Raw genomic sequence first — 12621 nt, 5'->3', positions numbered from 1 at the left:
CAGTGCCTTACTGACTCCTGCCTGCACTAAGCATGTTCCAGCGGGAATGGAGGTTCCCTCTAAGGAGGCCCGCATCACAGACAGGAGATGCTGCCTTAAAAATTAAGGATGAAGTAACTCTCTGATTAATACAGTTGAAAGGGGATTGTACGAATAAGCCTGACTATCCTTATTATGTTTTGGTGTGGTAACTACATTCATTTTGAGTCTTCTGAATAATCTTCTTTGGACATGTGCATGGGCTGTCTTAGGCTCTGTCAAAGTTCTCTATTGTATTTTTTCTCCACTTTCCTGTTCTGTGACTCAGAACCTAAGCTAGGTTGAGTCATGACCTTGGACTTCAGGGGAGTAGACTCTGTCCTGTTCAGAGACCTGCTTGAAAGAATCCCATAGGATACGGTCCCAAAGAGAGGAGGTGTCCAGGACAGCTGGTTGATTTTTACACCATCCCCCCACCCCGCCCTGCAAAAGAATGGTCCATCCTGACTTACAGGAGACCAATGGGAAGCCTGCACAGATGAACAAACAAACCAACAGAAACATAAAATGGAAGCATGTAAGAGGTGTAAGCAGGGACAAGTGACGCAGGAGGAATAGAGACACAGTCCTGAGCATGCAAGGATGGGGTCAGGAAAGCCAAAGCCCACCTGGAGCTGACAAAGGACATGAAAGGCAGCAGGCAGGGCTTTTATGGGAGATATTAGTAGCAAAAGGAAGAGTAGAGAAAATGTGGGGCTGCTGCTGAATGGCATAGGGATCAGGTGACAAATGATATGCAGGAGGCCAGGGTACTCAGTGCCTTTGTTGCCTCAGTCTTCACTGATGAGACATGCATTCAGGAATCCTGGGCCCATGAGGTCAGTGGAAAAATACGGAGCAATGAAGACTTACCCTTGGTGTGAAGGATGATCAAATTAGGGAACGTTTAAACAAACTGAACAGACACAAGTCCATGGGACCTGATGGGATGCACCCACAAGTGTTGAGGGAGCCGGCTGTCACTGCAAGGCCACCCTCGATTATCATCTTTGGAAGGTCATGGTGACTGGGGGAGGTTCCTGAGGATTGGAAGCAAGCAAATGTCGCCACTGGCTTCAAGAAGGGCAAATGTGATCTGAGGAACTGCAGATTGAGAAGCCTCACCTTGATCCTTGGGAAGATGATGGAGGAAAAAAAAAATCCTTGAAACTATTTTCAAACATTTTGTGGACAACAAGGTGATTGGGAGCAGTCATTGTGGAGTTATGAAGGGGAAATCATGCCAGGTGTCCAGATACGATCAGGTGGTAACACTTCAATACATGAACAGCAAATGGGATGTATAAACAGATATTTACTAATGTCTTGATAAAAAAGAATAGATTCAACCTTTTCACACTTCACTGCCACAGAACTTTCAAATCAACAGCTGAAAATGTCTCTTTTTTTATTTCAGTTTTGTGAGGAAAAATAGTGAGGCAGTGGTGTGTGCAGTTTGGTAATGTATATTTAGTGTCGTTCTCTATCAGTTAAACAACCTGCCATGTATCTGTGGTGCTGTACTTGCTGCTTCCGAGTTGTTTCTGCCTTGTAAGACCTGAGAGGTTTTGCCCTGACACTCCAACAGCAGACTGCTTAAGGAGTTCCTTCCTGGCTACTTGTCCTGCTACTCTTCCCGTAATTATCCTAATTCAGTTGTTTATGTTCCAAATAAAAACTCTGAAACAGTATGTTTGGAGAAGGCCCTCTCCTTCCCTTCCTTTCCTCCCTGCATAAAATGAATAGCATCACAGACTTGGCTCAGAGCATGGTAATAGAACCGAGTGCATTGATACAAATGAGGGAGCAGTAACTTCTGGCCAGGTGGACATGGGGGGATGAATGGGAAGGAGGTGGGAGGAAGGAAAAGAAAGAAAACTGAAGCCTCTGAAATCATATTGCTGCAAACTGCGCTACAGCTGAAACTGTGCAAACTTGATGTGCTGGCACTACCCGAGCACCCGAGTTGGTTAGATTCTTGGTCTTCTCTCTTAGTGACTAGCTGGAGTCTTTACCATAACAAGCTGCTTCTGCAGGGTCTATATAAGTACTATACTTGCTCTCTTCCAAAACCATTCTGTAACTTTTATTACGCTGCTTAAAAAAGCTCTTTTCCTGTCAATTCACTTACAAGTCTCTCTGCTTTCCAGAAAATGTTTCAAGTTTTGTGCATTTAGCTCTAAAGACTTATTTCTAGAGTACCTCTGTAGGTGCTAAATGCTCTAAATTGAGGAAATGCTTGTTTAATATATTAGGGCTTGTCTGCCTAAGAAAATTAATCCAGGACAAAATGAGGTGTGAATTTTGAAGTGAATGAAGAAATCCTGATTTAGCTCAGTATGTGGAGGCTTTGTTCCAAGTTAGTGTAATCTCCTTCAAGGTTCAAAACAGCTGCATGCTCTGAACCCAGAACATTGGCAAGAGGAGTTAATAAGGAGCAAGTCTTTGTGTCAGTGACTTTGTGTTGTGTTTTCTTGTGATGCAGTGAAAGGGGATTGATTTCAGGCAGCTAATCATTAAGGCAGCCCTCAGATCTGATCCCTCTGCTGAACTGTGACAACAATACCCAGGACGAAAAAGAACTGAAATGAATAGACTTGGAGAGAGCTGGCAGAGAGCTTCTTCAAGTCAGTGACAGAGAGAAGAATTTGGTAGCCCATCCGTGTGTGCACGGATGCTAACTAGGGCTGTTATGGCATTTTTTCTACACAAAATTTATCCAGGTTTGGAGCACAGGGAAGAAAAGCTTGTCTTGTAAATGCTGATATGTGTAATGCTTCCTTGTTCTTATTAAATAAACCCACATGATGGGGAACAGTTCTCAGTTACAATTTTAACCGTCTTATGTAAATAAAACTTCCTTGCCTGAAAATATTTGGCTCAGGATCAGAGTGAAGTCCCTCATAACCTGCATCCCTGTGGGCTGGTGCTTTCTTTTCAGTGATGAAAAATATATTACACTCTCCTGAAGTCAGAGTTCATCGATGCCATTTCCTTTGTAGTCTTTGCTGGTCACATGATCCTTTTTGTTTTAAATTAATAAAATCCTAAATCTGCATTCAAGAATAACGGTTAACAGACTCTTTCAACAGAAATTCAACCTTAAATTGTTTCCATATGGGATCTTTACTTAAAGCTCTGGCAAACTGTGCCCACGTTCTTGTTTTGTTTTGTTTTCACCGAGGTCCAACTTCTGGGTTTGTCGTTCCCCCAGATTTTAGAGTGGAGAGGCTCTTGCTGCCAGATATAACAAGCATGAGGGGCCATTGTTTAAAGAAACAAAAACTTGAACTATCCATCCAGGAAGGAAAAGCCTGTAGGGGTATTAACCCCCATCTGCCAACTATTCTCAAGAGACAGACATTTGACCCAGGACATGTTAAAATCGGAGCATTAATGTTGAATTAGTGGCATTCTGAAGGAATGCTGAATGTACCTATCTGAATAAATTTACAATTCAAGGGAGTGCAGAATGCCAACCTTTTGAGTTCAAAAATCACATTGGACTTGGAAGTCATCTTCTGCACTCATTTCTTTGTCACTTGCCTATATAAGATAATTAGTATCACATACTGTTGCAGATTTGTTTGCAGCAACTGATTTATTTTGTACCTTGCTCCAGGAGCGTTCTGTAGAGAAATTAATTGAAGTTTAGGGTTTGGCTTTTGACAAACCCTATTGTGAACCCGTGTCTTATCAAAGGGATTGCAACATGAAGAAAGTATGATTAACTGAGCCGGGACTTTCCTCATTTCTTACGCTAGCAGATGTTTGATCTCTGGTAAACTTCATAACATTTGCATTCGGGTCAAAACGGTGAAAGGTTTTGTTAGCTCACTAGCAGTGTTCTGGGCCATCAGTTGCCTCAGTCAGTGGACTTGCTTTCTAGGGAGAAAATGCTTGGGATCCTACCCAGAATAACGTTTTTTTATTCCTTGGATTGGATGGCAAAAATCTCCTATGCAATGTCATTTGCGATATAGAGCTTGTATCTTTAGTTGTATATGGACAACGCAAATTAACCAAATGTAGATATAACAAATGCATCAACAGAACTTGTTAGCACAATATTGCAGTTTGCCTTTCGCTACCTTGCAATTTAAAAAATACAGTAGGTCAGAGATGGTATACTAACACATGTTGTTTTCATACTGAATGATACATAAAGAGGAGTCAAATCTCCACGTACATTTTTTTCTGCTTCAGCTTTATTACCTCCAGGAAGGGAGGAACATTGTTCTCGGTTTTTCTGTCTATGAATAGTCATGGCTTTTTTTGGGATGACTGTGAAATTTGAGTTAGTATTGCTGGATATTATGATCCTGCCTTGGACGTGGAGTAGTCAGGTGGGTGCAGAGTCACTCTCAGCAAGTGAGACCAGTGCTGCTCACTTGGTCTCGAGACTTCTGAATGCTAAAATCAAAACCAAATCCTATGCACCTCTGAAGCTACAGATTTCTAGGACAGTAAAATCTCACTTAAGTAAAATGGCTGTCAGAGTAGTCTGCAGGCATGCAAAAAGGAAGATGTGCTGATAATTTGCTTGCATCTGTCTCCTCTGCTGATCTACTGTGGTCTCTTTCTCAGGCTTTAAAAGAAATCAGTGAAGTTGGGGACCTTTTGCAACTGAAATATTCCCGTCACCGTTTGGTACCTCTCTTGGACCGGCCGTTTGACGAGACAACATATGAAGAAACAGAAGACTGAACTCCCTCCATGTGCCTTGGTGGGAGGGACACACCCCATGGGACACTCAGTGGCACGCAGGCCACAGCATCTATGAACAACACACTTATGACTGCTTAGCATAAAAGACATTTCCTCACAATACTGAAGTGGCTACATCAGCTCTAAATGGCATTTTGTAAATAGGGAGAGGAGAAAAAAAAGCTTTGATTCCTGTGTCTTCGGGGTCTGGCCCTAGAGGTGCTTGGCTTTATTTTTTCTTGTTCCTTTTTTTATTTATTTGTCTCAATGAGTTCACAGCAACCCGAATTGGCTGTGGCTGATCAGCTCAGACTTTGTATGCACCATTAGCCTCCCAAATGCTGGCTGAGATGTTGTGAGCATGTGTGACGCTGGCATGGCAGCATTTCCAGTGTCACTGCTAGGTGTCTGACCTTCCCAGTAAGGAGTGAGCTGACCTGTCTGTTCTTGGAGACTTCCTAGAGAAACTGTTGATTGCTAACTTTGACATATTTAACAAGATGGATAATCAACCAAAGTTTTTTGTTTTGTTTTTTTCTTTTGCAGTTACTTGTGTTTAAAACTTGAATTTAGCCTTTTTAAAATAAACGTGTTGTTGACATGTCACTGACAGGACCATTGTTCCCAGACATTATTTAGTTTTGTAAGCCACAGGCAGAAGGACTTCTGGGCCTCCAGCCTCTTTTCCTTCCCAGTATGGATACCAGATTGTCTCATGGTTTTGACACTAATTGTCCTCTTGATATATGGGGCAAGTGATGGAGAGGGTTTTTGTTAATTTTTTTTTTAATTGGGCTGTGTTTTGTCTTCCTTCTGACATACTTCTGGTTAAAAAAAAAAAAAAAAGAAAAAGGAGGTTTTAGTGTGTGTTGCTTTCTCATCTTCAGGTTAATTTCTCTTGCTTTAGAATTATCATAAAACCATGAACAAGTCACTGCTAAGTTCTAGAAGGGTGCTCTTGGGATTAAGTAAACCATAGCAAGCCTGTTGCTTCTTGCTAAGACCAGAACCCCTCAATAAGGAGGCCTATATAAGGGATGACTATTAGGAGAACCACTTATTCCATGCAGATCTGTGAAAGACTGATTGCTACCCTTTGCCATGCTAATTCACTATTTCTTGCCATATATGAGGTGTCCTTCATTGGCCTTGTTGCGCAAGGTTTTTATGCAAAGAGTATAGACAGCTTGGATCTTGTATCATATGTTACATTTCAGCTAGCCAACAAAGTCTCAGTTGGCAGCTGCATGTCTGTGTAGGCCTTCCCTGAAGAGAGAATATCCTCACAATTGCATTTAGTTGGAGATCGTTATTCTTTTGCATTTCTGTTACTGTGAGATCAAATTAATGTTCACTGAGCCAGTTGCTGTTTGGAATCTTTATTTGCAAGTTCCACACTGTCTTACTCTGATCAAAGTTTAAAAGACACCTTTGCTCTAGCACACCTTGGAGGTGGTCTGCTACTTAGTCATTGCATCTTGAATTCTTTCAGTGAACAGAATGGATCATTGAAGACGTACCAAAAATTTTATAACAGGAGTCAGCTGCAGTATAGTTTGTTTCTGTATTTTATACCTTGGACATGTAGGGTTTCTGCAAAGATAGTAAAGCTTTAACATCATGTCAATTGGGTTGGGCCAGCTGTTCAATTTGGATGAGCACGATGCTTTTTGCAGGTGACTGGGGTTTTTTAAACGGATTCTTCATTGTAATGCTAAAGCAGAGTGCAGCTCAAAGCTATTTGCCTGGTACTGCAAAAAATTAATAAATTTTTTTAAGTTCTTTTATGTTCACTCTGGAACTAACAGGGAGGGAGCATTTTGGTCACTAGAACCAAGCAGTTCGGCAAATACATCTGGTGATTTAAAGCAGAATTGTCTTCTATTTTATAGAATATCTATCCTCGTGTGTTTATAGATCTTGTTCCATTTTAATGTAATGGAACTTCAAAACACTGATTCCGTTTTTTACCATTTTATTTTAGAAATTTGATTAGATGAGAAGGACAAAAATTGACTGTTTCAAAATAGGCCCAGATAACTGTTTCTGTCTTAGTCCACTAATGTTAATTTGCTCGCCTTCTGGAGCAAAGTTTGTGCACATTCAAAGTCGTCTGTAATCTGTATGTGCAACTCTGATAGCTATGGAGTAGTCTCATTTGTTCAGCCACAGAGTGAGTAAACTACAATTACATGAGCTTACTTTCTTGCCTGTGTTCTGCCCAGGACTAGCTCTTAACATTCCAGCAGATGACCTGCTTTCTGACTTCAAGAAGCTTTACCTCAAAGAATTATTGCTTTTTTTTCTTTCTGGACTGTAGTAGGGAACAAGAGGAGGTAAGTGCAGGAAGCCCTGACTCCAGCCCTGGTCCTATTGACTTGATCATGGAAGGGTTTAAGATCGGGCAAAACCGACCAACTTGAAGGCATAGGCATGGGTCAGTAGGGAGCTGTTTTGAGCATTCCGAGATGTACAGCGTGCTTGTGTCTGCTCTGTAGTCAAGTCAGTTTGAAAACTGTGATGTGTTAAGTTAGAAGTGGGTTGTTATAGATTGTACAAGTCTCCAGTCTTAATCTTGTCTCTGGGATTCAGTTTTAGGGCAGCTTGTCTTCAGAAGGGAGAAGAACATCTGGATAAATCTCAGTAATTCAGGTAACTCCTGTATAACACTTCTGAAATTGTCAGTGTGTTAAAATTACTGGTCCCTATTGGGATTCCAGTTGCACTTGTTGAGGAAATTGTGTTCATGCTAAAATTCTGCCATTTAGTATCTTTCTGCTATGTCACTCTGCATATGACTTTGAATTCTGGGTTGCAAAGACATTTCAGAAACCATTCAGGCAGTTAGTAGCATTTGCAAACTGCTTGGTTACATTTCAGCCCTGCCATATCCTTTTTGGGAAGCAACTCCTCCCACCCCACCCCGCCCCCGGAGGCCTTTTATTCAAGGGAACCTGTTTTGCCAAAGTCTGGTACCTGTTGAAACTGCTTCTGAAAAAGTAAGAAGTTACAAGTCCAAGATTTCGCACTTTTAAGTCAGTAATTCACTGAGCATGAAAGCCAGGAGAATCTTCTTGCATCTGCTAAAAAACTCCACTCCCACAACCAAAGGAGCAGACCACTACTGGTTTGTTCTAGGCAAACCTACAGCATGTATGCTGACACGGTATGTGTAGGATGGATTGCTGCTTTGATATTTATGTACTGACTGGAAATCAGTCTCCTTTTTGTCCTGGCAGTAGAAGTGAATGAAAGAACCAATCTTGAGAGATCACAAGACTGCAGTCCCTGCCAACTTTTCTGAGACATTCTAATTGAAAATGACTCCTAGTATTTCTTAAGAGATGCAAAATTCAAAAGAAAATGAAGGCTGCTGTTCAATCCTTTGAACAAAGGATTTTGCCCTGTACTGTACATTGGCTAAACTTACTCATAAATATACAAGTTACCTTCCCAGTACCTCTCTGAAGAACTTAGCAAGCAAGATTTTGCCTCTGTTGAGCAGAGTAAAGAGTTTAGAACCATTATAGTTTTCAAGGCTGATGGCCATATTCTTTTAAGAAAATTGAGAAGCTCCTATTACTGAGCATCAGCGCAGAGTGAGAGATCTGCTGCTTGTTAGAAACTGGCCTTCCCAAGTAGACCTTTGTCTTGAGGAGCCTGATTCACAATTTTTCTTCAGTTCTTTGGCAGAGAAGAAACCAAGGGGTTTTTTGTGTCAAAATATTCAGGGCTTTTTTTTTAAAACAAGACACAAACTTTTGTATAGTATCTGTGTATATGGTATATTTAACTCTTCGTTTAGTTTCTATATTTTTTTCCCCTTCTAAGTAGCATCCTTAAAGAGCTGTTCTGGTTCTTGGGTTACTGGTGTAGCACGCTTGTGCTTTAGGCGAAGACTCAGGAATGAATTGACCGAACACTTTACCGTGATGAAGTCGTTCAGTGAAGGAATTGCATCATCCATCCTCCTCTTGCTGTTTCTTCTAAGCGTGCAGAAGTGGTACCCACTGTCAGAGCTGCACCTTCACACAGAGCAGGAAAGGGAAGTGTGCCTGTGAAATCAGTGGCCCAGCCCTGTGCTGTGTGGGTGAAGGACCGATACAGCAGAGGTGGAGAAAAGGGCAGTCAATCCTCGCTTACTCTCAGCTGTACAGAGATCTTTCATGTGTACTTGAATAAGCATCCCTAAGACAGAAGTGCAACTTTCAATGCCCAAAGGGACACTCCTCTAAAACTTTTCCACACCAAGTAAATACTTCCTCTCCTTCTGCACAAATTTTAATTTCTTTACCTCTGAAAAGTACTTGGCTTTACAGCTGTTTGCTTGTCCAGAAGCCATGTTAGCCATTCAGGCAGATCATAGGAAAGGTTGGAAGAAAGCTGTGAGCACGAGCTCTCCATTTCATCTAAGAGAACACCTTGCAGCATTGGATCTGGAGCGCTATGCATGAGTGCCCTTGCTGTATCACAGAGAAGGAAACTTGTGGAGACTTATCCCAATATACAATGCTCAGTCAAAATTTATATGGTTTATATGTACAGTTTATATATATTACTCTTACAGTTTATACTCAGCCTGTGAAAGTGTCAAGCTTGCTGGGATCTGTGTGGGTGGCACCTTCTGCACTGAGATCTGAGGTAGCTGCGGTCTGTTCTGTTTTAACACTAGTGAAGCACTGAGCTGTCTGGGAATGCCTAGTATGACCCCTCAGCAGGTGCATTGCTGGCTTCCATGCTGGACCTGGCACCCAAGTGGCATTGGACCACTGTTTGGGAAAAGCACCAGTCATTCGACCTGTGTAACTTGAACATGGTTTTAAAAGAAAGAAAAGAAAAGGAAAAAAAAAACCCACAAAAAAAAAAAAAAAACAAATGAAAAACCCAAACAACTCAGATGCCATTGTGAGGGCTTGTATTCCTGTAAACATCCCCAGCCTTGCAGTTGTTCACCTGTTCAAGGATTTGGACAGGAAGCTAGAGCGCAACCATGAAGTGTTTGTGTGAAGTATTGTGCTTTATCTTTCACTAAAAAGAGAAGCATTTGGTGCAGACATTGGAGCTGTTGTGTTTACATCCCCAGAAGGGGCTGGGTGAAGATGACAACTGTGGTTTGTGTTGAAGGCCTTAAACTGTGACTCTTGGTATGAAGAATTGAAATTAAAACTGACCTTGAAGAATGCAGTGGATTTTAACCCATGGAAGAATACTCTGTGCTCTTAGTTAAGCAATATGTACTGCTGTTTTCTTGGGAGGAAGGGAGGGAGGGAGAGGTTCAACTCAATTTGTGTTTGACCCTGGCTAGCAGCTGTTTAAGGAGCAGAAGAGGTGTCTGTATGTGAAGGCCAACAATAGTGCAGTTCTCTGCACTGATGTTCCTATGCAGCAAGCATTGGCAACTTCTTCCTGGGCTGCTGAACGCGGGAGAATTATTGAGAGGGTCAGGGGCTGCAGAAGCAGTGGCAGCTAGCAAATTAATTTCCTCCACAGTAGGTGAACAGGTCTCACTTGAATATGCCAAGGGTTGGTGCCATTCCAAAAGTACCCATGGCGAAGTGAAACATGCACCAAACCATCTGACCACTGTAAAGCATTCTTTTTTCTTTTTTTTGCCAAATCTCATCCTGTTCAGACAGTATTTCTGCTACCCCCTAATGGTATATTAAGCTAAATGCATCTCCAGCCTTCCAATATTACAAACTTCAGACCAATTTGAGGGAGATCAGAGGAATGTTGGAGCCTGAGGCTTTAGGCTAGCAGCCCCAAAGCCAATGGTGGCCCACATTTCCACAAGCCCTGGGCAGAATTACCAAGTCACAGCACTTCGTCTTAAATTGCACTGTATTCTTATGCCTCCGTGTTGCTATAATGTACATATATATTGGATTTTTTTGTAGATAAGACATTTTAGATAAAATTTTTAAATGGGCTCCCCCCAAAATATTTTATGCCAGATGTCTAATTTTTTTTACACTTGGGATTAACATGAAGTTGGATGCTCTGTGGGCAGGGAAAAGATAAATGGATGATACATTGGCTTTAAAAAGGTAACAATGCATGTATAAAAAAAAAAAACACTGGAGAAAAAACTGCTTGGGAAAAAAATCCATTCAAATATATTCTATGTTCTGCACAATAAAGACTTTAAAAAAAATGCTATATTGTGATGTTTTTTTCTTAATGCTAATGAGGCTTTTCCTCTGTTAGGGAGATCAAACCCTCTTCCCCTTCCTCCCCAATCCCTCCACCACCACCCCCCCAAAAAAAAAAAACCCAAAACCCCAACACACGAGTTTCATACTGGAATGGCTGGGTAAAACCATAGCCTGTTTGAGAGCTCAGATAGATCAGTGTCCTCCTCTAGCCTTGGACTCCAGAGCCAGGAAACCTTGCATGTGAGATGGATGCTTAGCTGTTTCATATCAGTCTCGGGTCCATCGTACAGCAACAGCCCTGATGCACAGTCTAGAGAGGCTGCTTCTGTTGTGGAGAGACAGGTCTGCAGAGGTTACTGCTGTTCCTGACGTGCAGCACTCCTGTGAGTGCCTGCCGTAGCTCTCTGCTAGCCACGTAAAGCTGGCTCTGCTCGGAAGTCGGGCTGCTACCCTTGGGTGCTGTTAGAGCGTCAGGCTGCTATCAGCTGTCATGCTGCTAATGAGATGTTTGAAAGGGCTTCTTGATCCATCTCGCATGGGATTCTTGACCTCACATCTGTCTTGCAGTCTGTGCCTTGTTTTAAACATTTTCTTCCATTCATCTCAGCCCTAAGTTTGCATAAACCAGATGTCGGTATTTGAAAAGGGGGTGTAGGTCCTGTTTTCAGCTGTGGGTGCACAAATGGGCCCAGGTGATTTGCAGGGTTGTGCTAAGGCTGCTGTAGAAATGTTGGACTTTGTTTTTCCCTGCTAGGTGTCCCTTTCTGGGGTCTGTGCCAGCACTGGCACTTTTCCTCAGTGGGCTGCAAAACCTCCTTTCAGTGACTTTCCCTAATAATTCCTTCATAATCATTTCTCTAATAATTTCCTTCACAGGCTGATGAATGCCTGTGGAGATCCTGGAAAAGATGCTCTCTAGACCCCAAATAAACAGCCACGCCGTATTTCCAACGGGTTTTGGGGGCTAAAAAAGATGCTGCCGGCGCAGGAGAGAGCAGATCAAAGAATAAAGACTTATTTTGAGCGATGGAAACTTCCTCCCGCAGCTCGGGAACAGCCAGAGCTTTCACCGGGGAGCACAGAGCCCTGTTTCTGCTTGCCACGGGCTGGCCCAGGTCGGGGGTGGCCCCATCCCCGCTCTCCAGCGGAGCGGCCCCAGCCCCGGCGCTGCAGCCCGCGGCCCCCGCTCCGAAAAGGGGAGGGGGGCGGCCTTTGCAAGCGGAATCCGGCTCCGCGCACGAAAGTTTTTCTCCCCGGGGGCGACGCGGGAGGCTTTGAACCCCCGATGCGGCTGAGACCTCCTCCCCAGCCCCCCGGCCGCGGCCCGGCTCCCGCCCCTCCATCCAGGGCGCCTCCGTCCTCCCCGCCTCATGCGGCCGGGCCGGGCCGGAGCCGCCGGAGCCTGCGGCCGCCCCGCCCCGGCTCGCCGGGAGGGCGCTGCCCCGGCCCTGCGGCGGGGCTCCCCCGGAGGGAAGCGCCCGGTGCCGCGGGGCTTGTGCAAGGCCGGCGCCGCCGAGGCGAGCCGCCGCCCGGGAGCGGAACAAAGAGCCCCCGGGCCGGGCCGGGCCGGGCCGGCCCCGCCGGAGGGGCAGCGCCCCGCGGGGCACCGCCGGGTAGAGGGGGTCGCGGCCGCCCGGGCCATGCATCTGCCGGGAGGCGGGGAGCGGCCGGCGGCGCCCCGGAGGGGGCAGCGCTCGGAGGGAGCCGGGGGGGGGTCTGGCAGCGCCGGCAGCCCCCGAGC

At 44.2% G+C, this 12621-nt stretch overlaps 1 protein-coding gene across 1 annotated transcript in view; it reads left to right on the top strand.

Annotated features, from left to right (window-relative positions):
* Positions 1–10879, top strand: part of SPTLC2 (serine palmitoyltransferase long chain base subunit 2) — an 88367-nt gene extending 77488 nt beyond the window's left edge. The window contains exon 12 of the mRNA XM_076345187.1: positions 4606–10879. Coding sequence (XP_076201302.1) covers positions 4606–4725 — 120 coding nt within the window. The 3' untranslated portion in view covers positions 4726–10879. The remainder of the gene's footprint in view (positions 1–4605) is intronic.
* Positions 10880–12621: the final 1742 nt, after the last annotated feature.

Source organism: Aptenodytes patagonicus, chromosome 7, assembly GCF_965638725.1.
Source record: "Aptenodytes patagonicus chromosome 7, bAptPat1.pri.cur, whole genome shotgun sequence".
Taxonomy (NCBI): Eukaryota; Metazoa; Chordata; class Aves; order Sphenisciformes; family Spheniscidae; genus Aptenodytes; species Aptenodytes patagonicus.
This window is presented reverse-complemented; position numbering and strand designations above follow the sequence as displayed.